Source organism: Cetorhinus maximus, chromosome 11 (genome assembly GCF_964194155.1).
Source record: "Cetorhinus maximus chromosome 11, sCetMax3.hap1.1, whole genome shotgun sequence".
Lineage (NCBI taxonomy): Eukaryota > Metazoa > Chordata > Chondrichthyes > Lamniformes > Cetorhinidae > Cetorhinus > Cetorhinus maximus.
In genome coordinates this window covers 121,799,334-121,826,124 of record NC_135889.1, presented here as the reverse complement: position 1 = coordinate 121,826,124, position 26,791 = coordinate 121,799,334, and the positions used below count along the sequence as shown (strand labels likewise).

Here is a 26,791-nt window from a genome sequence, read left to right as displayed (position 1 = left end):
AATCAAGTGGGCTGCTTTGTCCTGGAAGGTGTTGTGCTTCCTGGGTGTTGTTGGAGCTACACTCATCCAGGCAAATGGACAGTATTCCATCACACTCCTGACTTGTGCCTTGCAAATTCCTGACAGGCTTTGAGGAGTCAGGAGGTGAGTTACTCACCACCGAATTCCCAGCCTCTGGCTTGTTCTTGTAGCCACAGTATTTAGGTTGCTGGTCCAGTTCAGTTTTTGGTCAATGATAACCCCTGGAATGTTGATAATGGAGGATTCAGCAATGGTAATGCTATTGAATGTCAAGGCACAATGGCTGTATTCTCTCTTGTTGGAGATGGTTATTGTCTGCCATTTGTGAGGCTGGAATGTTACTTGCCACTTGTAAGCCCAAGCCTGAATGTTATCCAGGTCTTGCTGCATATGGACATGGACTGCTTCAGTATTTGAGGAGTTACAAATGTTGCTGAACATTGTGCAATTATCAGCAAACATTCCTACTCCTGACCTTATGATGGAAGGAATGTCATTGATGAAGCTGTTGAATGTGATTGGACCAAGGACACTACCCTGAGGAACTCCTGCAATGATGTCCCAGGACTGAGGTGACTGACCTCCAACAACCACAACCATCTTCAATTTGTTCTAGGTATGACTCCAACCAGAGCGTTTTCCCCCTGATTCCCATTGACTCCAGTTTTGCTAGGGTTCCCTGATGCCACACTCGATCAAATGCTGCCTTGATGTCAAGGGCTGTCACTCTCACCTCACCTTGGGAGTTCAGCCCTTTTGTCCATGTTTAGACTAAGACTGTAATGAGGAGAGGAGCTGAGTGGCCCTGGCGGAACCCAAACTGAGCATCAGTGAGCAGGCTATTGATGAGTAAGTGCAGCTTGATAGCACTGTCAATGACCCCTTCCAACACTTTGCTGATGATGTTGAGGGATGCAGTGGTTACAACAACAACTTGTATTTATATAGCACCTTTAATGTAATAAAATGTGCTGGGTGATTGACAGAAGCTTAATAAAACAAAATTGCACATCAAGCTACATAAGGAGAAACTTGGGCAGATTGACCAAAAGCTTGGTCAAAGAGGTTTTAAGAAATATGTTATTGGAGGAGATGAAGGTAGAGAGCTGGAGAGGTTTAGGGAGGGAATTCCAGAGCTTGGGGTCGAGGCAACTGAAGGCACGGCCACCGGTGGCAGAGCGATTAAAATTGGGAATGTGCAGGAGACTAGAATTAGAGGAGAATAGAGATCTCGGAGGTTTGTGGGGCTGGAGGAGCTTACAGAGATTGGGGTTGGAGGCCGAGGCCATGGAGGGATTTGAAACAAGGATAAGAATTTTAAAATCAAGGTATTGATTAACTGGGAGCCAATGTAGGTCAGCAAGCAGAGGGGTGACAGGGGAACCGGACCTAGTGTGAAGTGGGACATGGGCAGCAGAGTTTCGAATGACCTCAAGTTTGCGGAAGGTAGGATGCAATAGGCCGACCAGGAGTGTATCGAAGTAGTTGAGTCTAGAGGTAACAATGGGGGTTTCAACAGATAAGCCGAGTTGGACGATATTACGAAAGTGGAAATAGGCAGTCTTAGTGATGGCGTGGCAATGTGGTCAGATACTCATTTCAGGGTCAAATACGAGACCAAAAGTTGTGAACAGAGTGGTTGAGCCTCAGACATTTACCAGGGAGAGGGACGGAGTCAGTGGCTAGGGAATCAGAGTTTCTGGTAGGGGATAAAAACAATGGCTTTAATTGCTTAGTGTTGTGCTACCTGTTAATGATTCTTTCAAATACCTTAAAGTTCTTAAAATTGTTTCTTTTCTAATATTTTTAGGGACTCTTGCCTTTCTGGAGCAGCCCACCATGGCGTTTGTACGTCTTAGTGAAGCAGTGTTCCTTGAATCGGTTTTGGAAGTGACAGTCCCTGTGCGGTTCATCTTTGTTCTACTTGGGCCAGTGCAGTCCAACATGGACTACCATGAGATTGGGCGGAGCATCTCCACCCTGATGTCAGACAAGGTAGGACTCTGAACACGGTCATGCGTTGATTTGATCAAAATTTTCAAAGCATTAAGGGGAACAGAGATCCAAGAGAAATTAGTTCCCCTGGTTGGGAAGTCTACGACTAGGAGGCAAAACCTAAAAATTAGAGCCAGACCTTTAGGGAGCAAAATTAAGACATACTTCAACATGCAAAGGGTGGTAGAAGTTTAGAAGTTTCTTCTGCAAATGACAAAAAAAAACCCAAAATGACAAAATGGTGCTGGGTCAATTGTTAATTTTAACACAGAAACTGATAAGAGTTGTGTTATCAAAAGGTATTGGGGATATGGAGCAAAAATGGAGTTCAGACACAGATCAGCCAAGGGCCAGGATTTTTTAGGTCTTGCCATCCGGGGAGTTGGCAGGGAACACACCCCCTCCGACAAGGCCTGCCCCACAGTGATGATTTCACGCTACAATGAGCATTAATTGGCTGGAGGCTGGACTTCCACCCCTCACTCGAGAGGTAGCTCCACCTTAGAGAGCTGCCAGCTGATCAGATTGGCCGGCAGCTCTCTAGTCCCCGAAGCGCCAGAGGCTGCGGTGGGCAGGGCTGCGACTGCAGTCAGTCCCCTGGAGCCTAAGTCCCGGGACTCCAGGAGGAGATAGGTTTTGGGGGTCTCAGGGCAGGGAGGCCTGAGGAAGTGGACAGTGGGAGATTGGGGTGTCGAGGGAAGGCTGGGGGGGTGGGGCGGTGGGAGGTCTTGCAGTTCCTGGGCCTTACGCGGGTGTGGGGACACCCAAATTTAAAAGGGGGCATCCCATGGAGGCGCCTTCCCCCCTCCCCGCCTGAAGCCTGAACCCGATTATTTTCGGGCTTCCCCCTTACCTGGGAACTCCTCCCGCCAGCCTAAAAATTGAGGCTGGGTGGGAAATACCCCTTAAGTGGTCAATAATTTGCCACTTAAGGGTCTCAGTTGGGGCAAGGGTGGCGGCCTGTCCAAGGCCTTGCCCGCCCCAGCGTAAAATTGCAGAAAGGTCAGGGCAGGCGGGAACACAGCAGGAAGCCCATCCAAGGAATTTTACACTCACCTTCCGCCAACAAACCCTCCGGCAGGGGGGAGTGTAAAATTCAGGCCACGGTCTCATTGAATAGTGGAACAAGCTCAAGGGCCTAAATGGCCTCTTCCTGTTCCAAATGTTCCAATTTCCATAAACAGCAATAGCTTGCATTTATAAAGCATCTTTAAAGTAGAAAAACATCCCAAGCCTCTTCACAACAACAATCATCAAACAAAATTTGATGCCCAGTCACGTAAGGAAATTAGAGGAGAACTGAACAAAGACTTGGCCAAAGGGGTAAGTTTGAAGGAGGAAAGAGAGGGGAAGAGGTTTGGGGAGAGAATTCCAGACCTTCAGGCCAAGGCAGCTGAAAGCACAAGAACCAATGGTGGAGCAATTAAAACCGGAGATATGCAGGTCAGAATTGGAGGAATACAGAGATCTCGGAAGACTGTAGGACAGGGTAGGTTACAGAGAGAGAATCAGCAGAGTATTAGGAAAGAAACAGAGGAGGTGTAAACAAGTGGCAGGATTGGTATAATCGCTGAATGCTTTCACAGGATTTCCATGAGGCGGCGTATGAGGCCGATGATCGACAGGACCTCTTAAATGCCATCAACGAGTTCCTGGACTGCAGCATTGTCATTCCACCTTTGGAGTTGGAAGGCAAAGATCTCCTGAGATCTGTTGCTGCATTTCAGAAGGAGATGCTGAGAAAGAGAAGACTGAGAGAACACAGAAAGTCACTGAGGAGGGAGGAAACCAAATCCCAGATTAAAGGTAAGAAAAAACAGGACAGACCATGGATTCTTCATCATCTGACCCAATGAATAGCACACGGTTAGATACAGAGTAAAGCTCCCTTGACACTGTCCCCATCAAACACTCCCAGGACAGGTACAGCACGGGTTTAGATACAGAGTAAAGCTCCCTTGACATTGTCCCCATCAAACACTCCCAGGACAGGTACAGCACAGGATTAGATACAGAGTAAAGCTCCCTCTACACTGTCTCCATCAAACACTCCTAGGGCAGGTACAGCACGGGGTTAGATACAGGGTAAAGCTTCCTCTACACTGTCCCCAAACACTCCCAGGACAGGTACATCACAGCGTTAGATACAGAGTTAAGCTGCCTCTATACTGTCCCCATCAAACACTCCCAGGACAGATACAGCACAGGGTTAGATACAGCATAAAGCTCCCCTCACACTGTCCCCATCAAACTCTCCCAGGACAGGTACAGCACAGGGTTAGATATAGGGTAAAGCTCCCACTAAACTGCCCCCATCAAACACTCTCAGGGCAGGTACAGCACGGGGTTAGATACAGAGTAAAGCTCTCTCTACACTGTTGCCATCAAACACTCCCAGGACTGGTACAGCACGGGATTAGATACAGAGTAAAGCTCCCTCTACACTGACACCATCAAACACTCCCAGGACACATACCACATGGGCAGGGCAAGGAACAATGTTCTACACAGTCAGTATGAGGAACTAGGCACCAAATTATGAAGCAGAACCTGAAAGGTAGTAATCTCTGGATTATTACCTGAGCCATGTGCATATTGTCATCGGGAAAATAAGATTAGAAAGATGAATGCATGGTGCAAAGACTGGTGTGGGAGAAGTGGGTACAGGTTCATGGAGCACTGGCACCAGTATTGGGGAATTTGGTAGCTGTACCGTTGGGATGTTCTACACCTGAAGCGGGCTAAGACAAGTGTTCTCGTGAACCACATAATGAAGGAAGTAAAGAGATTTTTAAACTAAATAGAGGGGTAAGGGGTCAAATTTGTAAAGATGTGGTAAATCAAAGAGTAGAGGCAAGGCAGGAGAGAAACGTGTTAATATGGGAAATGATAAACAGATGTGACAGGAAGGGACAGAGAGTACAAATCTAAGAGTAAACCAGGAGATAAGTCTAGAAGTTACAAAAATATTAGAAGGACAAAACTTAAGGCTCTTTATCTGAATGCATGTGGCATTCAAAAGAAAACCGATGAACAAAGATAGATAGATGTAAACGAAGATAGAAAACAGAAACATAGAAAATAGAAGCAGGAGTAGGTCATTCGGCCCTTCTAGCCTGCTCCGCCATTCAATATGATCATGGCTGATCTTCTATCTCAATGCCGTACTCCAGCGCTCTCCCCAGACCCCTTGATGCCTTTGAAGTCTAGAAACCTATTTCCTTCTTAAATATATTCAGTGACTTGGCTTCCACAGCCCTCTGTGGTAGAGAACTCTACAGGTTCACCACCCTCTGAGTGAAGAAATTTCTCCTCATCTCAGTCCTAAATGGTCTACCCCGTATCTTGAAATTGTGACCCCTTGTTCTAGACCCCCAGCCAGAGGAAACATCATCCCTGCATCCAGTCTGTCCAGCCTTGTCAGAAATTTAAACGTTTCAACGAGATCCCCTCTCATTCTTCTAAACTCCAGTGAATACAGGCCTAGTCGGCCCAATCTCTCCTCGTGTGACAATCCTGCCATCCCAGGAATCAGTCTGGTGAACCTTCGCTGCACTCCCTCTATGGCAAGTATATCCTTTCTTAGGTAAGGAGGCCAAAACTGCTCACAATACTTCAGGTGCAGTCTCACCAAGGCCCTGTACAGCTGCAGTAATACATCCTTGCTCCTGTACTCAAGTCCTCTCGCAATGAAGGCCAACATACCATTGCCTTCCTAACTGCTTCCTGCACCTGCATGCTTGCTTTCAATGATTGGTGTACAAGCACACCCACGTCCCTTTGTACATCAACGTTTCCCAATCTATCACCACCTCTGCCATTCTGTTTTTCCTACCAAAGTGGATGACTTCTCATTTATCCACATTGTACTGCATCTACCATATATTTGCCCACGCACTAAACTTATCTAAATCGCCTTGAAGCCTCTTAACATCCTCCTCACCACTCAGATTCCCACCTAATTTTGTGTCATCAGCAAACTTGGAAATGTTATATTTGGTTCCCTCATCCAAATCATTGATATATATTGTGATCAACTGGAGCCCAAACACTGATCCCTGAGGTACCCCACTAGTCAGCGCCTGCCATTCCGAAAAAGACCCATTTATTCCTACTCTATTTCCTGTCTGCTAACCAATTCTCAATCCATACCAATATATTACCCCCAATCCCATGTGCTTTAATTTTACACACTAACCTCTTATGTGGGACTTTATCAAAAGCTTTCTGAAAATCCAAATACACCACATCCACTGGTTCTCCCTTATGTATTCTGCTAGTTACATCCTCAAAAAACTCCAGCAGGTTTGTCAACTATGATTTCCCTTTCATAAATCCATGTTGACTTTATCTAACCCTGTTGATATTTTCTAAGTGTCCTGTTATCACATCCTTTACAATATATTCTAGCATTTTCCCTACTACTGATGTTGGGCTCAATCGTCTGTAATTCTCTCTTTCCTCCCTCCCTCCTTTTTTAAATAGTGGGGTTACATTTGCCACCCTCTAATCTGCCGGGACTATCCCAGAATCTACAGAATTTTGGAAGATGACAACCAACACACCCACTGTTTCCCTGGCTGCCTCCTTCAGTACCCTGGGATGTAGATTATCAGCCCTGGGGATTTATTGTCTTTCAGTCCCATTAATTTCTCCAGCACTGTTTTTTTAGTAATACTAATTTCCTTCAATTCCTCCTTTTCACTGGACCCTCTATTCCCCTGTATTTCTGGGAAGTTATTTGTGTCTTCCTCTGTGAAGACAGAGCTAAAGTAATGGTTTAATTGCTCTGCCATTTCCTTGTTCTCTATTATAAATTCTCCTGTTTCAGACTGTAAGGGACCTTTGTCTTCACCAGTCTTTTTCTTCTTACATACTTATAGCAGCTTTTACAGTCCGCTTTTATGTTCCATAAGACCATAAGACGTAGGAGCAGAAGTAGGCCATTCGGCCCATCGAGTTTGCCCCGCCATTCAATGAGATCATGGCTGATCTGATAATCCTCAACTCCACTTTCCTGCCTTTTCCCCATAACCTTTGATTCCCTTACTGATTAAAAGTCTGTCTATCTCAGCCTTGAATATACTTAATGACCCAGCTTCTACAGGCTTTTGCGGTAAAGAATTCCACAGATTAACTTATCCTCAGAGAATAAATTCCCCTTCATCTCTGTTTTAAATGGGCGACCCCTTACTTTTGAGATTATGCCCCCTGGTCCTAGACTCTCCCACAAGGGGAAACAACCTCTCAGCATTTACCCTGTCAAGCCCCCTAAGAATCTTATATGTTTCAATAAGGTTACCTCTCATTCTTCTAAACTCCAATGAGTACAGGCCCAGCCTACTCAACCTCTCCTCATAAGAAAATCCCTCCATGCCAGCCTCTAAAAAATCAGTAAATTCTAGAATTATAAAATCTAGTCCCTTGCTCATCACCAATGCCTTTCATTCCTTGCAAGTTTACTCTCATACTCTATTTTTCCCCTCTTAATCAATCTCTTTGGTCCTCCTTTGCTGAATTCTAAACTTCTCCCAATCCTCAGGCTTGTTACTTTTTCTAGCAACTTTATATGACTCCTCTTTGGATCTAATACTATCCTTAACTTCTTTTGATAGCCATGGTTGGGCTGTTTTTCCTGTTGTGCTTTTGCACCAGAAAAGAATATATAACTGTTGCAATGTATACATTCGTTCCTTAAATATTAGCCATTCCCATTAGTCATATTAGCATAAATAAGTATGATCTGATAGCCATTACTGAGGCATGGCTGCAGGATGACAGACTGGGACCTGAATATTGAAGGGTATGTGACATTTATGAAGGACAGGAAGCCAGGAAAATGTGGACCGATGGCGCTATTAATTAAAGATTATATTAGCACAATAGAGAGGGATGACCTAAGTTCAGAAATCAGGATATAGAAATGGTTTGGGTTGAGATGAGGAATGATAAAGGCAAGAAGCCAGTTGTGGGAATAGTGTACAGGCCGCCTAACAATAACCATATGGTAGGACAGGGTGTCAAAGAAGAAATAACTAGAGCTTGTCAGAAAAGTACAGTGATCGTCATGGGCAATGTTAATATACATACAGACTAGAAAAATCAGAAAGGCACAAATAGCCTAGACGAGGAATTCATAGAATGTTTCTGGGATAGTTTCTTAGAAAATATGTTCTGGAGTCATCCAGAGAGAAGGCAATACTAGACCTGGTATTGTGCAACAAGATAGGATTAATTAATGACCTCATGGAGAGGGCACCCCTAAGCAGCAGTGATCATAATGTGATTGAATTTTACATTTCAGTTTGAGGGAGAGAAGAATGGGTCTAAGAATAGAATTTTAAACTTGAATAAGGGCAATTATGAGGGCATGAAAGCAGAACTGGCTGAAATGAACTGGCAATTTAGGTTGAGGGTTCGATCAATACAGATGCAGTAGCAGACATTTAAGGGGGTAGTTCAGAATACGCAGAATAGATACGTTCCAACAAGAAATAAAAATTTCAAGGGGAGGACCCACCATCCATGGTTAACTAAAAAAATTAAAGCTAGTATCAAACTTGAAGAAAAAGCATATAATTGCACAAAGAAGGGTGGCAGATCAGAAGATTGGACAGAATATAAAAAACTGCAAAGAATGACTAAAAGATTAATAAGGAGGGAAAAAATTAGAGTACGAGAGAAAGCTAGCTAGAAATATAAAAACTGATAGTAAGAGTTTTTATAGATATTTTGAAAAGAAAAGAATTAACAAAGTGAGCCCTGGTCCTAAAGAAAGTGAGTCTGGGGAATTAATAATGGAAAATAAGGAGATGGCAGATGAATTGAGCAGATATTTTGCATTGGTCTCCACTGTAGAGGATACAAGTAACATCCCAGAAATAACTGTAAATCAGGAATTGGAAGGGAGGAAGGAACTTGGGAAAATTATAATCACCAGGGAAGTGGTACTTAGCAAATTGTTGGAACTGTGGGTTGACAAGTCCCTGGGTCCTGATGGACTTCATCCTAGGGTCTTAAAAGAAGTGGTTAGTGAGGTAGTTGATGCATTGGTTTTAATTTTCCAAAATTCACTAGATTCAGGGAAGGTTCCATTAGATTGGAAAATAGTGAATGTAATTCCTTTATTCAAAAAGGGAGGGAGACAGAAAGCAGGAAACTACAGGCCAGTTAGCTTAACATCTGTCACAGGGAAAATGTCAGAAGCTATTATTAAAGACATTATAACAGGGCACTTGGATAAAGCCAAGGCAATTAGGTAGAATAGCATGGATTTTGAAAGGGAAACCATGTTTAACTAACTTATTGGAGTTCTTTGAGGAAGCAAAATGTGCTGTGGATAAAGGAGTGGATGTGCTGCACGTAGATTTCCAGAAGGCATTTAATAAAGTGCCACATCAGAGGTTATTGTGTAAAATTAAAGCTCATGGTGTAGGGGTAACATATTGGCATGGATGGAAGATTGGCTATCTAAGAGGAAACAGAGAGCATAAATGGGTAATTTTCTAGTTGGCAAGATATAACGAGTGGTGTGCCACAGGGATCAGTGCTGAGGTCTCAAACTTTTACAATTTATATAAATGATTTGGATGAAGGGACCAAAGGTATGGTTGCTAAATTTGCTGATGATACAAAGATAAATCGGAAAGAAAGCTGTGAAGAGTCCATTAAAGAGCGCGGAGAGAGAAAGACGAGAATCCATTAAAGAGTGCAGAGAGAGACAAGAGTCCATTAAAGAGCGCAGAGAGAGAGAGATGAGAGTCCATTAAAGAGCCCGGAGAGAGAGAGATGAGAATCCATTAAAGAGCACACAGAGAGAGAGATGAGAGTCCATTAAAGAGGCCGGAGGGAGAGAGATGAGAATCCATTAAAGAGCGCACAGAGAGAGAGATGAGAGTCCATTAAAAAGCGCAGAGAGAGAGCGGTGAGATTTCATAAAGCGGCGCAAGAGGGAAAAGAGCTCGAAGAGCAGCTGATTGGTGAGTAGGATTGGTGAGTATTTCTAGTCTTAAAGTTAAAGTAAGGTCTTTAGTTTGTGTTTAGGTCTGTAGTCTTTTTGCCTCTTTTTCTTAAAAATAGCTCGTTAAGTGTAAGATCGATATTGTAATTTTTTTTACACCAGTAAAATGTAAAGAGCGGCGATTCTTCAAGTGTAAAGAGCAGGGATACTAGATTAATTAATTAATAAATTGAAGAAAATACGATAGCGATGGCAGGATGGGTGATGTGTTGCTGCTGCAGCATGTGGGAAGTGCTGGACACCAAGGTGATCGAGAGCAAACACACCTGTAGTAAGTGTTTGCAACTCGAGGAACTTTGAATCCGAGTTGAGGAGCTGGAATCTGAGCAGCATACATTTCGCCACATCAGGAAAGGGAGAAAGTTATCTGAACGCTTTGCTCCAGGAGGCGGTCACACCCCTCAGATTAAGTAATTCCAATTTGGTCTGTGATCAGGGATAGGAGGGTGTGACTGTAGGTGAAACAGGCATGGGGACCCAGAGGGTCACGTTCAAGGTCACGTTCAATTGTCCAACAGTTACGAAGTTCTTGCAAGCTGTGTGGATGAGAGCGGGGACTGCAGGAAGGATGAGCAAACTGACCACGGCACCGTGGTACAGGGAGACATTCAAGTGGGGGGAGGAAATGGGAACGTAGTAGTCGTAGGGGACAGTATAATTACAGGGGTTGATACTGTTCTCTGCAGCTGTGAGCGAGTCCCGAAGGCTGTCTGCCTGGGTTAAGGATATCTCCTCAGTGCTAGTGAGGAATTTGGAGTGGGAGGGGAGGGATCCAGTTGTCATCGCCCACGTTGGTATTGTTATGACCCAGCGGTTGGTAAAGCTGAGTTATTTAAAAATCCCAGAGGAAAACTTTAAACAACTGTCATAACCTATATTTTGATAGGTGGAGATTGCCAAAAGATGTCAGAGACAAAAGGACAAAGAGGTGTTGACGGTGGCGATGTTAGCTAAGAAATGTGCTAATAGCTATCTATATATATATATATATATATATATATATATAGATTTTTCTTTTCCCACCTATTTCCATTTTTTAAAAAAGTATTTCCATCCATTGTTTTCTCTACCTTTTAGCCTATTTCGATCCCTTCCCTCCACCCCACTCCCACTAGAGCTATCTGTACCTTGCTCGTCCTGTTTTCTACCCTTAATGTCACCTATTAGCACATTTCTTAGCTAATATCACCACCGTCAACACCTCTTTGTCCTTTTGTCTATGACATCTTTTGGCAATCTCCACCTATCATTGGCCCTCTATCCAGCTCTACCTGTCCCACCCCCCCTTAAACCAGCTTATATTTCACCTCTCTTCTATTTTCCTTAGTTCTGTTGAAGAGTCATACGGTCTCGAAACGTTAACTGTATTCCTCTCCTCAGATGCTGTCAGACCTGCTGAGTTTTAAAAATAGAGAAGTCTTGCTAAAAACTATACACTAATTAGACCACGCCTAGAATACTATGAACAGTTTTGGTCCCCTTATCTAAGGAAAGATATACTGGCATTGAAAGCAGCCCAGAGAAGGTTCACTAGGTTGATCCCAGGTATGGAGGGATTTTTGTACAAGGAAAGGTTGAGTAGGTTGGGCCTGTACTCATTGGAATTTAGAAGAATGTGAGGCGACCCTATTGAAACATAAAATTCTTAGGGGGCTTGGCAGGGTAGATGCTGAGAGATTGCTTCCCCTTGTGGGAGAGTCTAGGACCAGAGGGCATAATCTCAGAGTAAGGTGACACCCACTTAAAACGGAGATGAGGAGGAATTTCTTCTCTCAGAGGTTAGTGAATCTGTGGAATTCTTTACCGCAGAGGGCTGTTGAGGCCGGGTCGTTAAGTATATTCAAAGCTGAGACAGACAGATTTTTAATCAGTCAGGGAATCAAGGGTTATGGGGAAAAGGCAGGAAAGTGGAGTTGAGGATTATGAGATCAGCCATGATCTCATGTAATCATGGAGCAGACTCGATGGGCCAAATGGCCTACTTCTGCTCCTACATCTTATGGTCTTAAGAGGAAATACAGAGGCTACAAAGGGATATAGACCTACGCTATCTATGAAACACAAGTCAGGAGTGTGATGGAATACTCTCCACTTGCCTGGATGAGTGCAGCTCCAACAACACTCAAGAAGCCCAGCACCACCCAGGGCAAAGCAGCCCACTGATTGTTTGCGGATGGGTTGCCATTCACTCCCTCCATGACCAACAGTAGCAGCAGTGTGTGTACCATCTACAAGGTGCACTGCAGGAACTCACCAAGGCTCCTTCGACAGCACCTTCCAAACCCACAACCACTGCCATCTAGAAGTATGAGGGCAGCAGATAGATGGGAACACCACCACCTGGAAGTTCCCCTCCAAGCTACTCACCATCCTGACTTGGAAATATATCACCGTTCCTTCGCTGTCGCTGGGTCAAAATCCTGGAGCTCGCTTCCTAACAGCACTGTGGGTGTACCTACACCACATGGACTGCAGCGGTTCAAGAAGGCAGCTCACCACATTCTTCTCAAGGGCAATTAGGGATGGGCAATAAATGCTGGACCAGCCAGCGAAGCCCACATCCCATGAATGAATAAAAAGAAAATGGGTTAAGTGAGTGGGTGAAGATCTGGCAAATGGAATAATGTGGGAAAATGTGAAATTTTTCATTCTGGCAGGAAGAATAAAAAAGACCCATATGATCTAAATGGTGAGAGATTGCAGAGCACTGAAATGCAGAGGGATCTGGGTGTCACAAAAGTTTAGTTTGCAGGTACAGCGAGCAATTAGGAAAGCAAATAGAATGTTATCATTTATTGTGAGGGGAATTGAATACAAAGGTAGAGAGGTTATGCTTCAGTTATACAGGGCATTAGTGAAAGTTTATCGGGGTAGGTGGGAATGTGGAGTTGAGGTTGCAATCAGATCAGCCATGATCTTACTGAATGGCGGAGCAGGCTCGAGGCTCGCTCTACACTGTCCCATCAAACACTCCCAGGACAGGTACAGCACGGGGTTAGATACAGAGTAAAGCTCCCTCTACACTGTCCCCATCAAACACTCCCAGGACAGGTACAGCACGGGGTTAGATACAGAGTAAAGCTCCCTCTACACTGTCCCATCAAACACTCCCAGAACAGGTACAGCACGGGGTTAGATACAGAGTAAAGCTCCCTCTACACTGTCCCATCAAACACTCCCAGGACAGGTACAGCACAGGGTCAGATACAGAGTAAATCTCTCTCTACACTGTCCCCATCAAACACTCCCAGGACAGGTACAGCACGGGGTTAGATACAGAGTAAATCTCCCTCTACACTGTCCCCATCAAACACTCCCAGGACAGGTACAGCACGGGGTTAGATACAGAGTAAAGCTCCCTCTACACTGTCCCCATCAAACACTCCCAGGACAGGTACAGCACGGGGTTAGATACAGAGTAAAGCTCCCTCTACACTGTTCCATCAAACACTCCCAGGACAGGTACAGCACGGGGTTAGATACAGAGTAAAGCTCCCTCTACATTGTCCCACCAAAGACCACCAGGGCAGATACATCATACATTTTGAGTGACTATTTTGTTCTATTTTGCATTAAGGCTGACCAGTTCCTTGTGGCCTGTGAGGTAGTGCGGGTTGAAATTGCTGTAAATATTCTGTCTATACCGAGAACCTAAGAACATAGGGGCAGGAATGGACTATTCGGCCCCTTGAGGCTGCTCTGTTATTCAATAAGACCATGGCTAATCTACAGCGCCACTCTTCCATCCGATGCTCATCTCCTCTGTACATTTATTGTTCAATTAGCTGTTTAATGTTAAATAAAGCTTTCTGTTGTTTACTTGTCTAAAGCATTCCCTAGCTATGTGTATGTTCGATGGTGTCACATGGCAACAGGTACCATGGCATTTATTGCCATATGAACAGGAGGAGGCCATTCAGCCTCTCCAGACCGTACGTATTAGATCACAGCTTAACCCCATTTCGCTAGCTTTGACCCTTTATTACAACCGGGATGGGAGGAGTGTGTGGCGTTGGCCACCATAGTGTCACATGAGAGGAAAATTCGGAACTCAAGATGTCAGCTGTGGTTACATAGGAACATTTGAATTAGGAGCAGGAGTAGGCCATTCAGCCCTTCAAGCCTGCTCAACCATTCAATAAGATCTTGGCTGATCTCGATGTAACCTCAACCCCACATTCCTACCTACTCCCGATAACCTTTCACCTCCTTGTTAATCAAGAATATATTCAGCTGTCTTTAAAATATTCAAAGACTCTGCTTCCAATGCCTTTTGAGGGAGGGAGTTCCAAAGACTCACAACCCTCAGAAAAAAATTCCCCATCTCTGTCCAAAATGAGCAATCCCTTATTTTCAAACAGTGACCCCTAGTTCTAGATTCTCCTACAAGAGGAAACATCCTCTCCACAAGACCCCTCAGCATCTTAAAAGTTTCAATTAAGTCGCCTCTTACTCTTCTAAATTCCGTGAATACAAGCCTAACCTGTCCAGCCTTGCCTCATAAGACAACCCGCCCATTCCTGGTATTAGCCTAATAAACCTTCTCTGTTCTGCTTCTAATGCATTTACATCTTTCTTTAAATAAAGAGACCAGTACTGTACACAATACTCTAGATGTGGTCTCAACAATGTCCTGTACAACTGAAGCATATCCTCCCTACTTTTGTAGTCAATTGCCCTCACAATAAACAATAACATTCTATTAGCTTTCCTAATTACCTGCTGTTCCTGCATACTAACCTTTGTGATTAATGCACTAGGCCGACCAGATCCCTCTGAATCTCAGCTCTGCAATCTCTCACCCTTTAGATAATAAGCTTCTTTTTTTATTCTTCCTGCCAAAATGAATGATTTCACATTTTCCCACATTATACTCCATTTGCCAGATCTTTGCCCACTCACTTAAACTATCTATGTCACTTTGTAGCCTCCTTACGTCCTCTTCACAATTTACTTTCCTACCTATCTTTGTGTCGTCATGAAACTGAGCCACCATTCCTTCAGTCCCTTCAACCAAGTCATTTATATAAATTTATATAAAAGTTGAGGCCCCAGCACTGATCCCTGTGGGACTCCACTCATCACATCTCGCCAACCAGAAAATGACCCATTTATGCCAACTCTCTGCTTCCTGTTAGCCAGCTAATCTTCTATCCATGCCAATATGTTACCCCCTACACCATGAGCTTTTATTTTCCGCAATAACCTTTGATGTGGCACCTTATCAAATGCCTTCTGGAAATTTAAGTACAGTACAACCACTGGTCCCCCTTTATCCACAGCACATGTGACTCCTTCAAAGAACTCTAATAAATTGGTTAAACATTATTTCCCTTTTACAAAACTATGTTGACTCTGCCTGATTGCCTTGAATTTTTCTAAGTGCCCTGCTATAACATCTTTAATAATAGCTTCTAACATTTTCCCTATGACAGATGTTAGGTTAACTGGCCTATAGTTTCCTGCTTTCTGTCTCCCTTTTTGAATAAAATAGTTATATTTTCTATTTTCCAATTTAATGGAACCTTCCCCAAATCCAAGGAATTTTGGAAAATTAAAACCAGTGCATCAACTATCTCACTAGCCACTTCTTTCAAGACCTTAGGGTGAAGTCCATCCAGACCTGGGGATTTGTCAGCCCGCAGCCCCAACAATTTGCTCAATACCACTTCCCTGGTGATTGTAATTTTCCCAACTTCCTCCCTCCCTTCCATTTCCTGATTTCCGGCTATTTCCGGGATGTTCCTTGTGTCCTCTATAGTGAAGACCCAAGCAAAATACCTGTTTAATTCATCCACCATCTCCCTACATTCCATTATCAATTCCCCAGATGCACTTTCTACAGGACCAACACTCACTTTGTTAACTCTTTTCTTATTTAAGTATCTGTAGAAACTCTTACTATTCATCTTTATATTTACAGCTAGCTTTCTCTCATACTCTAATTTTCCACTCTTTATTCATTTTTTTGTCATTCTTTGCTGTTCCTTATATTCTTTCCAATCTTCTGGCCTGTCACCCCTCTTTGCGCAATTAGATGCTTTTTCTTTAAGTTTGATACTGTCTTTAATTTCTTTAGTTAGCCATGGATGGTGGGCCCTCCCCTTTGAATTTTTCTTTCTCATTGGAATGTATATATTCTGTGTATTCTGAAATATCCCTTTAAGTGTCTGCCACTGAACTTCTATTGACCTATCCCTTAACCTCATTTGCCAGTTCACTTTAGCTAGCTCCGCTTTCAGGCCCTCATAATTGCCCTTGTTTAAGGTTAAAATACTAGTTTTGGACACACTCAGTTCTCCCTCAAAATGAATGTAAAATTCAATCATATTATGATCACTGCAACCTTGGGGTGCTTTCACTAGGAGGTTATCAATTAATCCTATCTCGTTGCTCTATACCAGGTCTAGTATAGCCTGCTCTCTGGTTGGCTCCAGAATGTGCTGTTCTAAGAAACTATCCTGAAAACATTCTATGAACTCCTCATCTATGCTACCTTTGCCTATCTGGTTTTTCCAGTCTATACGTAGATTAAAATCCCTCATGGTTATTGCTGTACCTTTCTCGCAAGCTCCCATTATCTCTTCTTTTTTACCCTGTCCTACTGTATAGTAACAATTAGGGGGCCTGTACGCCACTCCCACAAGTGACTACTTGCCTTTATCATTCCTCGTCTCAACCCAAATCACTTCTACATCCTGGTTTCCTGAATTTAGGTCATCCCTCTCTAATGTGCTAACACCATCATTAATTAATGGAGCATCCCTCTACCTTTTCCTAACTTCCTGTCCTTCATAAATGCCACATAACTTCAATATTCAGGTCCCAACCTATGTCACCCTGTAGCCATGTCTCTGTAATGGCTATCAGATCATATTTAGTTATTTCTATTTGTCCTATCAGTTAATCTGTTTTGTGCCGAATGCTATGTGCATTTAGATACTGAGCCTTTAGTTTCGTCCTTTTATTATTTTGCAGCATCTCGCCTAATCTGCTGATTTACTCAGATTTGTACTCTGTCCCTTCCTGTCACAGTCTGTTTATCATTCCCTATATTAATACCTGTCTCTCTTGCCTTGTCTCTACTCTTTGGTTTACCAAATCTTTCCAAATTTGACTCCTTGCCCCCACTATTCAATTTAAAATCCTCTCTACTTCCCTAGTTATGCGGCTCATGAGAACACCAGCCCCAGCACGGTTCAGGTGTAGACTGTCCCAATGGTACACATCCCACTTTCCCCAATACTCATGCCAGTGCCCCACAAACCAGAATCCACTTCTCCCACACCAGTCTTTGAGCCACGCATTTATGTCTCTAATCTTATTTGTTCTATGTAAATTTGCAAATGGCACAGGTAATAATCTAGAAATGACCTTTCAGGATCTGCTTCTTAATTTGGTGCCTAGCTTGTCATACTGACTATGCAGAGCCTCCTTCCTCATCCTGTCTTTGTCATTGGTACCTACATGGACCACGACAACTGGATCCTCCCCCTCCCACTACAAGTTCCTCTCCAGCCCTGACCAGCTGAGCAGATGTCCCGAACCCTGGCACCAGGCAGGCAACAAAGCCATCTGGATTCTCGCTCTTTGCTGCAGAGAATAACGTCAATCCCCCTCACTATACTGTCCCCTACTACCACTACATTTCTTTTTGGTCCCCCAAGTTGGATGGTTTCCTGTACCACGGTGCCATGGTCAGTTTGCTCATCCATCCCGCAGCTCCCACTGTCATCCAAACAAGCTGAGAGAGCATCAAACCTGTTGGACAATTGCAGAGTCTCACACCCCTGCACTCCTGCCCTTTGGGTCCCCTTACCTGCCTCGCTCGTGGTCACACCCTCCTGTCCCTGACCACTGACCAAATCAGAAGAGCCTATCCTGAGGGGTGTGACTGCCTCCTGGTACAAAGCATCCAGGTAACTTTCCCCCTCCCTGATGTGTCGCAGTGTCTGCAGCTCAGCCTCCAGCTCAATGACTCTGAGCCAAAGTTCCACAAGCCACAAACACTTACTGCAGACGTGTTTTCCCTGGATCACAATGTTATCCAGGAGCCCCCACATGCTGCAGCCTTGACACATCACCTGTCCTGCCATCCTGAATGTGTTTTAAATAATTATATTAATCACTTATTTAAGTTGCTTTCTTATTTATTTTATTAACTTTATCACCAAATTGTGTTCTATTTTAAACCTTAGGGATAGACTAGAACTCACCCAATTACCAGATACTCAGCAAACAGCTAGCTCCTTTCCCTGTAGTAGAGCCAGAACCAATTTCTATGGGATGAGAACAATTGAAAGGGGAAACAAACAACTCCCCTCTCACCAAACCCTAAGTCTTCACTCAGTTAGTCACCTGCACTCCGTTTTGCCAAGGCTGCACTAAAGAATTGATAGCAAACGGAATTGGAGCTACAGTAACCAGATTCAGTCAGTTAGCTAACTCAGCTCCAAGTGAGTTTACCCTGTCTAAGCTGCAAGGCCAGGATTTCCCAGTCGGCGAGTGGGGAGGGGGTGCTGGGCCCGCAAAGTAAAATGATGCAGGATGACATCGGGCGGAACTCCCTACGTCACCCCGCCTCATTTCAATTTTCAGGTCGGTGGGGGCTCAGCCGAAATCAGCTGTGCACCCGCCGACCTGTCAAGGCCCATTGAGGCCATTGACAAAGTACTTGACGTTATTAATGGACCTGCCTGTCCAACCTGAAGGTTGGCGGGAAGGCCGGGAGACCTGACGGGCTTAAGAAAAAACATGAAACCTCATCCACGGGCAGGATGAGGTTTCATGTATGTAGGTTTTTAAATTTTTAATAAAAGTGTAACTAAAAGTGATGGACATGTCCCAACTCATGTGACAGTGTCACACGAGAGGAAATGTCAGGGAAATTTTTTTTTTTCTATTTTTAATATTTTTTAACGTGGAGCCGATCTCCCTGAGGCAGCGCTTAGCCTCAGGGAGATGAGTGTGCTCTTTCGGCTCAGGGAATACCCCCCCCATCCCGCACCCCCAGCCGCACAGGGAACGCACAGCGCTTCCTGGCAGATGTCACGCTGGGCGGGCCTTAATTGGCCCGCCCACGTAAAATGGCAGTGCACCCCCAATTGGGGGCGCCCACTCCTGAACATCCCCCCCCCCCCCGCCAACAGGGGGATAATTCTGCCCCAAGAAAGAAAGAACTTAGCTTGTTTACACAGTACTTTCCAGTTACTGCTAATTATAGACTGGATTAGATTTTAAGAGCAAAATTTTAAGAACAAGATTAACACTTAAAACTCCCCCTCTCACCAAACAAGTAGTCAGCTGTATTCCGTTTAATTGGTAGCTCTCTCATGTTGGAGTTAGAAGGTTTTGGGTTCTTTTGCGTCCTTTTGTTTATCAGAAGCAGGCTAATTATAAATCAAGGGTTGGTAAAACAATAAAGTGGGTTTTTTATTTGAAGATATGATTATATACATTCAATGGTCACTGGGAGGCGATGTAGACACTTCTGACCTGTGGAACCCCTGCTGTGTTGGTCTGCAGAGTCGTGGGATTACCTAGCTCGTCCTGTCTCGTAGCGGGTAGTGATGATCCGCAGTTTAGGAAACTCGCCGTGAAATGTACATCACATCACCACAGGTTCAACTCCTACTCCAGAGAACTGAACACAAAATCCAGGCTGTTACCCCTAGTGCGGTACTGAGGGAGAAGCTGAACCGAGGTCCCTGTCTGCCTTCAAGGCGGTTGTAAAAGACCCTATGGCCGCTTAGTTTTGTGCTGACAGGAACCTGTCCAAAGGACAGCAGCAGAGAGACAGAAAAGAATGGGTAGCCTGGAGAGTTGGGATGTCCTGTTGAGTTCCCGTGAGCTGTTCTTTGCTTCTTCCCTTAGATGTGTGTGAGGAGGTGAAGGAGGAGAGTGAAGATGATCCACTGAAGAGAACAAGAATTCCATTTGGGGGCTTGCTCCGGGATATCAAGCGGAGGTACCCCAAATATCTAAGCGACCTCCGGGATGCTTTGGACTGTCAGTGTTTGGCCACAATCATCTTTATTTACTTTGCTGCATTGTCACCTGCCATCACCTTTGGAGGATTACTTGGTAATTCTCTTATTGCAAGCGTTTGTTCTATTTTTATTTATTCTTTCATGGGATGTGGGTGTCACTGGCAATGCCAGCATTTTTTGCCCAACTCTAATTACCCTTTGAGGGCAGTTAAGAGTCAGCCACGTTACAGTGGGCCTGGAGTCACATGTAGGCCGAACCAGGTTAAGGGTGGCAGATTTCCTTCCCTAAAGGTCATCAGTAAACCAGATGGGTTTTAAATGACAATTGATGATAGTTTCATGGTCACTGTTATGGAGGCTAGTTCCATATTTATTTGATTTAATAATTGAATTTAAATTCCACCAGCTGCTAAGGTGAGATTCGAATCCGTGTCTGCAGAGCTTTAGCCTGGGCCCCTGGATTACTAGTCCAATGACACTATCGCCACACCAACCCCCCCACTACAGATGTAGCACCTTCTCCATCTCCAGGCAGGCTCAGCTGGTAACATGGAGAGTGGAAAGTGCCGGGTTGTATTCCCAATCTGGACCACCCCTGGTCCCCAGCTCTGTAGTCTTTACAGAGAATCGTACAGTACAAAAATTTGGTCTATGCTGCTGTTAATGCTTCACATGAGCCTCCTCCCACTCGTCTTCATCTCATCCTATTGGCATATCCTTCTATTCCTTTCGCCTCATGAGCTGAATTTTACTCTCCCCCACGGGCTGGTTTATAGACAGTGGGAGGGTCCTGTAAAATTCCCCGGATGGCCTTCCCACCCGCCCTGATCTCTCTGCAGTTTTACAGTGGGATGAGTGAGGCTTAGCCCTTACCCCAGTTGAGGCCCTTACGTTGGCAATTAATGACCACTTGAGGCCCATTTCCCACCCAGCCTCAATTTTCAGGCTGGCAGAAGGGGTCTCAGGAGCAGGGGGAAGCCTGGAAAGTCATCCTGCTCAGGCCTCAGATAGGATGGGACAGGGCGGGGCAAGGGAGCAGAGGTTCACCTTCTTCAACCCCCTTCTTCCCGCATCAGCCCCACCCCTTTCACCACAAGCTCTGTGGTTGCTCCCTCCCCCTGCTGGAGCTCTCCATCAAAACTCCTATTCCCTCTCCCCACCACGCCCAGGCCTCACCTCCCCTCCCTGCCATCAGACTCACTGCATTTATCTCAATTCCAAGACTTGGACCTGAGGCCTGCATGTATCCCCAGTCCAGGACACTGCACCACGAGCACTGCTAGGCCTACGGAGCTGTTGACCGATCCACTCCTTGGAGTGTCCAATGGCTGCAGAGCCCCATGGGCTGCATCTTCCGAGCAGAGGGTAGGGCCCACTCGCGATGAGTAAAATGATGGGGGGGTGATGTCGGGCGTGCGTCCCGATATCACCTTGCGTCATTTTGATTTCCAGTTCAGCTGCGCGTCCGCCTAGCTGTCAACGGCCACTTAAGGCCTTTGAAAAATTAATTAAGCCAATTAATGGACCTGCCTGTCCAACCTTAAGGTTGGCGGGCAGGCCGGGAGCCCTGGCGGGTGTCAGAAAAAGCACGAAACCTCATTCACGGGCGGGATGAGGTTTCATGAGGGACTAAAAATTTCAGAATATTTTGAAAGAAAAGTTATGGACATGTCCCAGCTCACGTGACAGTGTCACATGAGGGGACATGTCGGTAAAATTTTTCCTGTTCTTCAAACTGCTTTTCACACTTGAGCTGATCTCCCTGAGGCAGCACTTTGCCTCAGAGAGATCTGTGTGCTCTTTGACGCATATGCACGAAAGAGCGCACTCCCGGCTCAGAGAATCACCTCCCGCCCGCACAGGGAGCGCACAGCGCTTCCGAGCAGATGTCACGCTGGGTGGGCATTAATTGGCCCACCCATGTAAAATGGTGGCGCGCCCCCAAGTGGGAGCGCCGATCGGGAACCCGCGCCCGCTCCCGCACATTCCCCCTGACGGGGGGGGGAAAATGTTGCCCCGTGTGATTGCCTGACTTCCTCTTAAATACACCTTTATATTCGGAAATTAGATTTTTGTTTCAGAAGGAAGGTTTTGCAGGCCTGTGGGAAAAGAGACTATGGGACAGCTCTTGCAAGAAGCTGGCACAGACACAGTGCTGAATGACCTCCTGCTTTGTTGCATGGTGCTGAAGGGAATTGACCGAATTGGCTCACTTGGTTCCAAGTAGCAGGGTTCAGGTGTCGGGGTAACTATTTGCCACGGAAGGATATGGAGGGAAGATGTGAGAAATGAACAAGGGACAATGGAATTTGTCTGTGATAAGGGACGGGAAGGAGATTGTTCAAAGATGAAGTTGAGGTCACTCAAAGAGCAATGATCTTCCCATGTCCCTAAAAAACCCTTTTGTTCTTCCGCCATTTGTTCCTCTAACTGTAGAACAGGTCTAATCATAGTCTATGAACTGGGAGGTGTTGGGTGATGGAGGAGAGCCCCTATACGAGGTTCATCAAGGCAGGTTTTACAGTGTTGTAATGCCCTACCACTTCTAACAATGGGACTTCCACCTTTCTCAGGTGCCAAGACAGAAGGATTGATTGGGGTGTCAGAGTTAATCATCTCCACATCAGCAACAGGCGTCGTCTTCTCTCTGTTGGGAGCTCAACCCCTCCTAGTGATCGGTTTCACAGGCCCCCTGCTGGTGTTTGAAGAGGCGTTTTACAAGGTAAGGGTGTTATCAAGCCCCATTCCCTCACCATCCCTGTGCTCACTGACCTACATTAGCTTCCAGTCCTGTAATGCCTCGATTTACAAAATTCTCAACCTTGTTTTCAAATTCCTCCATGACCTCACATCCCCCCACCCCGTCTCCCCTTTCTATCTCTAACTTCCTGCAGCCCCACAACCATGAGATTTTTGCGCTCCTTCAATTCTGGCATCTGGAGCATTCCCACTACATTATTGGCGGCTGTGCCTTCAGCTACCCAGGCCCTAAGCTCTGAAGTTCACTCCTCAACTGCCTTCTGCTCTATTTCTCCTCCTTCAAGACACTCCTTAAAACCTAGCACTTTGACCAAGCCTTTGGTCGCCTGTCCTTCTGTGATCCGTTGTCAAATTTTGTTTGCTCAGCACTCTCATGAAGCGCCTTGGCACACTTAACTACACAGGGAGGTTAGAATTGGAGGAATCCAGAGATCTTGGCGGGTTGGAAGATTTGGGGGAGATTGCAGAGATAGGGAGTGAATGGAGGGTAGGCCTTGGAGAGATTCGAACACAATGATGAGAATGTTAAAATTGAGGCCTTGCCAGACTAGGGGCAACAGAGAGAATTTTGCGAAATCTGCCTATTAGCTCAAACACCCGTCTAACTAGAAACATTTCTAGGAGAAAGTTGCTTAAAGATCTGAAGAAAATATGAAGAATTAAACCTTTTCATTAGGGGTGCCCAATCTCATTATTTTACCCTCTGTTATATTTTTATATTATTCATAAAGAGTAAGGAACTAATTGTTATGTGAATGTATATCCAGGGTGCCCCACTTTCTGCTGCACTGCAGTCAGGTGCCGAGCAACAATGTATAGGTCGACCAACCACATGGAGAGTTTTAAGAAATACACTTGATGAAGCTCCAGCATTTTGAGTGTATGATTATTTCAAACTTATGGGAACCTGAAGACATAACACGGTGGCAACGGGTGCCTGTGAGTAAGACTGAAACATTTTAAACGGATTAAATGTTGAATTAGATTGAGAAAAAAAATCAATTAGTGTCAGTGGGAGAAAGAAACAGTGAATCGTGTGAAAATGAAATGGCCGCTGGGGCAGCAATGAACACACAGCTACAGCCCATAACGAATTAGGAGGCTGATGATGTAGAGGCATTTGAGAAGTTTAAACAAAAGTGAAGACTGACATTCAATCGTTTTCTAAAAAGACACTAACGAAGAGGAAAGGGGCAGCCACATCCTTGGCGGGCAGGAGAGAAAGAGTTAAATTTGTTTACTAGATGGGAGATGAGTGAGGATGACAGTCACTCATGAAATGCCAAGAAACAAAGATCCAAATCTTGCCTTGTCACTCCGATCTACTCCTTCTCAAGGCTGACATAAAGTTGCCTGCCGATCTGTTAAAAGGAAGAATGTATAGGACAACACTGCCAAGCAAGATACTACCTCTGAGTGACCAGGAGAAAGTAAGACACAACTCAACGGTGCACAGGTAGGAAAAGGTCAAAACTTCAACAAGCATGCCAAATCCCTGCCTGAGTTACTGAAAGGACACACTGTACATGTACAGGATCCAATCATGAAAACCTGGAACCCAGCAAAAGTTGTTGGTGAAACTGAGATTCCAAGGTCATACATCATTGAGATGAAACCAGTAACCAACAACTCTCTAATCAAATCAACAACATTTCTAAAAGTTGGTGGAACATCAACAACGTCACCAGCAAGTGACAGCATTAGCGACATCAAGCACAACTCCTACAACACCAGGAGCAACGTGCATGACATCACCTGTGCAGTATACCAATTCATCACAGAGTGGTGAATGCCTAATCTACAAAATGGAGACTTAACATCCTACCACCTAAGCGACATTGTAAATAATTTTTTGAGAAAAGAAAAGCTGTATCAGACTCAAAAGGTGTTCAGTTTAATTATAAAAGTCAATTATTAATCTTCTTTAGTTAGATATAATATATATAACTGAGTGGCTGCAGAGCACCCTGAGTGGGGAGGGTGAACAGCCAGCAGTCATGGTCCACATTGATACCAACGATATAGGTAGAAAGAGGGATATGGTACTGCAGTCAGAACTTAGGGAGCTAGGAAGGAAATTAACAAGTAGGACCTCAAAAGTAGTAATCTCTGGATTACTCCCAGTACCATGTACAAGCAAGTAGGTATATAAATCAGATGAATGCATGGCTGGAAAGATGGTGCAGGAGGGAGGGCTTTAGATTCTTGGCATTGGGACAGGCTCTGGGTGAGATGGAACCTGTGCAAGGGTTGCACCTGAGCAGAGATGGGATGGAGTTCCTTGCGGAGAGTTTTGTTAGTGCTATTGGGGAAGGTTTAAACTAACTTGGCAGGGATGTGGGAATCAGGAGATAATATCAGAGAGGAATACCAAGGTGCACAAAATACTGGGAGAGATAGATAGAACTAGAATAGGGAATAGTAAGTTAATAGGTGGGGTCAGAGTAAAGGAGAAAGTAATAGCGTCTAAATCAGGATTACTGTGCATGTCTGTGAATGCACAGAGTGTGGTAAATAAGATTGTTGAGTTGCAGGAACAGATTACCATGTGGAAATATAACGTTTTGGCTATAACAGAGACCTGGCTCAAAGAAGTGCAAGTGTGGCTGTTAAATATTCCTGGATACAAGATACGCAGGAAAGATGGGAAAGGAAGAAAGGGGGGAAGTGGGAGGGGTGATGGTATTTTTTAAGGAGAGCATTGTGGTGCTGGTGAAAGGGGATGTCCCAGAGGGGTCAAGGACAGAATCTATTTGGCTAGAGCAAAAAAGGTACAATTACATTGCTTGGGGTAGCCTTTAGGCCACCAACTAGTGGGAAGGATGTGGAGGAACAAATTTGCAAGGAAATTACAGAGATGTGCAAGAATTATAGAGTAGTTATAATGGGGGACTTTACTTATCCCAATATAGACTGGGATAGTATTAGTGCAAAGTGCAGAGAGGGGAAAGAATTCTGAGAGTGTGTTCAAGAAAGTTTTCTACAGCGGTATATTTCCAGTCCAACGGGAAAGGAAGCATTGCTAGACATGGTTCTTGAGAATGAGGTGGGCCAAATAGATCAAGTGTCAGTAGGAGAACATTTAAGGGACAGTGATCATTGTATCATTAGGGTTAAGATGACTATGGAAAAGGACAAAGATCAATCCAACATAAGAATAATTAACTGCGGGAAAGCCAACTTCAATGGGCTAAGAATGGCTCTGGGCCGAAAAAATGGCAATCAAAGATTGGCAGGAGAAATGGCAGATAAACAATGGGCTACCTTCAAAGAAGAGAGAGGTCGGGTACAGTCAAGGTATAGTCCCTCAAAAGGGAAAGGTAGGGCAAACAAATCCAGAGCTCGCTGGATGACAAAGGAGGTGGAAATTAAAATAAAGAAGAAAAAATGTGCTTAAGACTAATGTCAGGTAGAAAATACAATTGCAAACCAGGCTGAATATAGAAGGTTCAGAGGGGAGGTGGAAAAGCAAATAAGAGAAGCAAAGCGGGAATATGAAAAGAGAATGGCAGCTAACATAAAAGGGAAAGCCAAAGTCTCCTATAGGCATATAAATAGTAAAAGGGTGGTTAAAGGAGGAGTTGGGCCAATTAGGGACCAAAAGGGGGATTAACACATGGAGGCAGGGGGTCTGGCTGTGGTATTAAATGAATACTTTGCACCTGCCTTTACCAAAGAAGAATATGCTACCCAGGCCATGGTGAACGAGGAGGTAATTCTGACACTAGAAGGGTTCACAATTGATAAGGAGGGGATATTGGATAGGTTGTCTGTACTTAAAATTGACATGGCACCAGAACCGGATGAGATGCCTTCAAGGATACCACAGGAAGTAAGAGTGGAAATTGTGGAGGCACTGGCCATAATTCTTCAGTTTTCCTTAGACTGAGGGGTGGGTGCCAGAAGATTGCAGAATGGCAAATGTTACACCCTTGTTCAAAAGAGGTAATAAAGATAAGCCCAGCAACCACAGGCCAGTCAGCTTAACTATGGTGGTGGGTTAATT

At 44.7% G+C, this 26,791-nt stretch overlaps 1 protein-coding gene across 1 annotated transcript in view; it reads left to right on the top strand.

The window, feature by feature from the left end:
- The window catches only part of LOC144686877 (anion exchange protein 3-like), a 192,730-nt gene that overhangs the window by 127,529 nt on the left and 38,410 nt on the right, over window positions 1-26,791 (top strand). Inside the window, exons 12-15 of the mRNA XM_078552685.1 lie at window positions 1,832-2,016; window positions 3,603-3,822; window positions 19,910-20,119; window positions 22,599-22,747. Of these exons, the coding sequence (XP_078408811.1) occupies window positions 1,832-2,016; window positions 3,603-3,822; window positions 19,910-20,119; window positions 22,599-22,747 (764 nt within the window). The remainder of the gene's footprint in view (window positions 1-1,831; window positions 2,017-3,602; window positions 3,823-19,909; window positions 20,120-22,598; window positions 22,748-26,791) is intronic.